This window comes from Asparagus officinalis, chromosome 8 (assembly GCF_001876935.1).
Source record: "Asparagus officinalis chromosome 8, Aspof.V1, whole genome shotgun sequence".
NCBI classification, from domain to species: Eukaryota; Viridiplantae; Streptophyta; class Magnoliopsida; order Asparagales; family Asparagaceae; genus Asparagus; species Asparagus officinalis.
In genome coordinates, this window is record NC_033801.1 from 121,245,757 (window position 1) to 121,250,231 (window position 4,475).

Here is a 4,475-nt window from a genome sequence, read left to right on the forward strand (position 1 = left end):
TGGAGTTTTCACTAAAAAACCCCAGTAGTTGGAGGAAAAAAAATATGATGATGAATATGATCACGTCTCAAATAAAAGTAGCCATCATGGGAGAAAACAATTTGCCAAATCATACGCAGGTGAAGGAGAATTGTGATACACGTCCTATCACTAGTTTTAAATCTATGAGCAGTACATGATGTCAATGCAAAATTTTAAAATATTGATAAAAAGTATACAGATCAGTGCAATAATTAATTTTTAAATAGATTTCGTATTTTTTTTTCCTTCCCCATATGATTTTCTATAGAGCCCTCCGTTCTTTTTTATCATTGATCCGTAAAAAAGCTTATGTAATTTGAAAGGTAGCTAACCATAACTTCATTGGTCTTATCATTATGATTCAGTTTGGATTGAAAATGTCAATTTCCATGTTGCAACCATATTAAGAGGAACCAAGTCCACAATGAATTGGAAGGGATCAGGGGCCCTATGTTTGTGGATCATGCGGAGCTGTTGCCTGTCCTGAAAGGCATTCGTTTTGTTCGACGTATTAACTGGAGGATTTTAGTAGTAGAAATTAACTCTCTAAAGGTTGTCTACTTGGTGGACTCTCCTTCTCCTTTTGCTTCCTTAGCTCCTATTGCAGATGAAGTTCGCGCTGATCTGACTATTACTGGCTACTCTAAAGTTTCTTATGTAAAACGTACTGATAATGATGTTGTTCATTCCCTACCTAAGTCGGTTGACTATTTGTCCTCTTGTTTTTAGTCTGTTTTTGTCCCTTTGTTTTTTAGACAAAGTGTTGTTGAGGACTTGGTTAGTTAGATTACCCTACATACGCGCCTTTTCAAAAAAAGTCCACAATGAATTTATCCCCCCTTCAGAATTAGATCTCTAATCTCATTAATTAGCTTGGTATAGTTGCAAGATTATGTTCTTTACATCCAATATATTATATAACTACTTCCTCATAATATGTTGCAACATGTATTTGATGAGCTAGTGACCAAGAGGAGAAACTTCTTTTGATGTTCCAACTGGCATTACTACAAGAACGTGACATCTTGGAATAACATCTAATTATTGGTGTACAAATTTTATTGATAATCTTGGAATAACAAATTTTAACAAATAGTAAGGGGCTATACTACAAGAACGTGACATCTTGGAATAACAAATTTTAAGGAATTGCAATATTCACTAGGCCACATGCAAGAATGTGATGTTCTAGTTCATAGATTCACAAATTTTATTCCACGAAGTTGGGTTACAAGTATATATAATCTTCAAATGTTCAAATTTTCAACATCAATTATTGATGTAGTCTTCACGATACAGTGACATTGCTTATTGATAATCCAATGGGCTTGGAATTATGTACGATATCAGATTCCAAAGAGTGGGACAAGTGGACAACCATCTTCCCCAATAGGAGGACAAGGATTCATGTTCACTCAAATAAATCTACAAAAAATTATAATATTGATGAAGTTTTACGTATTTTTAGATCACAATTAAATTTGATTTGATCTCCATTTATGATTTTTGACTCTCTCATACATATATTTTCAACGGGTCGCGACCCTTCATGGCTTTAGTTTACATACATGTAATGCTGCATTCAGTGTACAAATGTCTTAATCTCTAACAGACCTATACATTAATGGATTAATTTATACTTATAATAAACATATGAACACTGATGATAAATTTCACATAATTCAAATGATTTTTAGGGGTTTTGCATGAAATACCATATGTATGTAGTGATTTTTAGATCTCGTAAATGCCCTGAAAAACCACCAAACGCATCAAATAATATCACACAAGATTTAACGTGAAAAACTCTCAACAGGGAAAACCACAGGATCAAAATCAATCCACTATCACCTCCAAATTACAATCTTTTGCACGGACAAAGACTGGCAAACCCTCTCTTTCTCTTTTTCTCTACGCTTCTTCTTCTTCTTTGTTTTTCCTCTAACAATAGAAGGACATATATAGGGAAATCAAAACACTATCTCTAGCCTAACTTCCTAATTAGAATAAGATTCAAACTCCTAATCATGATAGAACCCAAACTCCTAATCATGATAGATCTTTAACCATATCTAATTCTCATAAAGTTCTACAAAGAATTAAAAACATTATATTAACTTGGAGTTTGAGTTGATACCCAACATATCCTCCCTCGACGAAAAATCTCTAAGTGTCTCAACGGCTTCAGAAAAACTCACTCTCTTCATCTTGTTCTTCATATCTCCCTTGTGCACAAGAGTCTGAGAAGAGTAATTTACACTATTAACAGACTGCCTATCTAAATAGCAAATATGGTTGCTATTCTTCCTCCCTTGTAAAATCAAATCATCATCTCTATACGCTTTGCACCACTCTCCTTCACTCACATACTTGTACCCACGTGATGCCATCTCACACAACGAAATTAAATTAGCACCACCCGACGGCACATATCTCACATGATAAAAAATTCCGACCTTCCCAGTGTGAAGTTTGAGGCGAACACTTTCAACACCTTCAATCTTTATCTTCTTGTTGTTTCCAACAATCACGTCGTCAAATTCTTTATTTGTCTTTAATGTGTTAAAATAATATTTATTGTTACAGACGTGCATAGAGGCTGCAGAATCTAACACCCAAGTGTTACTCGCATTAGTATCTGTACTCTGCATTAATAAAACCACATCTTCATCACACAACCACCGAGGAGTCCGCCTTCTTCCTATTTTCTTGAAGCTTCATCTGTCCAATACTCTTCAAATAATCACGCATCTGGGAACATCTGAACTAAATGTGATCTTTCTCTCCGTAATAATAGCACTCATTTTTGTTGTCGTCTCGGGCCCGAGATTTTGACCTTCCTTAATAACTGTCACATCTCCCTGTACTCCTCCCTCGATTAGAACCTTCAAAAACTAGTACACTCTCACCACCATTAGATGCGCTCTCCTTTCTCATCATTCTTTCATTCTCATGTAGGAGTGTTGTCACATTGTCGAACTTCAAAGTCTGCTTCCCTGCAATTATCGTCTGAACTAAGGACTTGTACAACTTTGACAAGGAAGACAATAGGAGTAGCGCCTGCTCTTCTTCTTTAATCTCCTCATCAATATTTATAAGTTGACAAACTAGCTGATTAAAGATATTGATGTGGTCTTGAATTGTAGTACCTTCTTCCATCTTCAATGAATAAATCTTCATCCTCAAACACAATCGGTTGGTCATCGACTTTGATGCATAAATACCCTCGAGCCTTTCCCACAGCCCTCTTGGTGTGGTCTCTTGCATAACATTGTACTTAATCTCGGGGGTGAGTACCAAACGAATTGTGCTAACTGTCCTCTTTTGCATAGAAATCCATTCAGCATCCTTCAATCCTTCATGTTTCTTATCCTCTAAAGCTTGATCAACACCCTACTGTACAAGAATATCTTGAACCATGCACTGTCATACTGTAAAATTTGTCTTGCCATTGAATAGCGAAATATCAAACTCCAGACCTGAAGAAGTCACCATCCTCTAACCGTAATCAAAATTCAAATAAGTCACTGTAGAGATTGAATTTGATAAAACCGATATAAAAAACGAACTCAGCACATTGAAAACCCCTAGGAACGACTCCTGGATCACCAAAATCCGCCTCCAAATCCTCGATCAAAAGACAAATCAACCTCAACCGTCGGATCTGCGTGTACAGTGTTATCGCTACAGTAGCTTTTTTTCAATGTCGATCACCGCGCTTCGACCGCTGACGCCTTCACGAATCGCGCACCGTTCAAACCTCTACGAACCGTCGAACCGCGCTTTGATACCACATGTGGGAATTTTTAGATCTCGCAAAAAACCTGAAAAACCACCAAACGCAGAAAATAATATCACACAAGATTTAACGTGGAAAACCCTCAACATGGAAAAACCACGGGATCAAAATCAATTCACTATCACCTCCAAATTATAATCTTTTGCACGTACAAAGACTGTCAAACCCTCTTTCTCTCTCTCTCTTTCTCTACGCTTCTTCTTCTTTTTTGTTTTTCCTCTAACAATAGAAGGACATATATAGGAAAACCAAAATCCTATCTCTAGTCTAACTTCCTAATTAGAATAAGATTCAAACTCCTATTCATGATGAAACTCAAACTCCTAATCATGATGGAACCCAAACTCCTAATCATGATAGATCTCTAACCCTATCTAATTCTCATGAAGTTCTATAAAGAATTAAAAACACTATACTAACTTGGAGTTTGAGTTGATACCCAACAATGTAAACAATTATTAGTGAAGTTTTTTTTTTATGGACAGTGTTTTTATTTCTTTTTTGCCGCTTCTTTTCTAGACAGTTTTTCTGTGTACAGTTATGTGAGTAATATCGCTTCATTCTCCAACATTAGCATTGGGCTAATTTAGTCTTTCTCGTTAGTGGTTTTCTGTTCTTTTCAAAGTTTGTGATGGTTTTCTCTAGTAAAAATAGC

General features: G+C 36.0%; 1 protein-coding gene across 1 annotated transcript; it reads right to left on the reverse strand.

Moving 5' to 3' along the window:
* On the reverse strand, window positions 2,130-2,672 carry LOC109821817. The gene has a single exon (XM_020387973.1). It carries the CDS (start codon window positions 2,670-2,672, stop codon window positions 2,130-2,132), a length of 543 nt encoding a protein of 180 aa, XP_020243562.1.

Coding starts and splice junctions, on each gene's coding strand:
- LOC109821817 (XM_020387973.1), bottom strand. CDS start 2,672: ATGCAGAGTACAGATACTAATGCGAGTAACACTTGGGTGTTAGATTCT.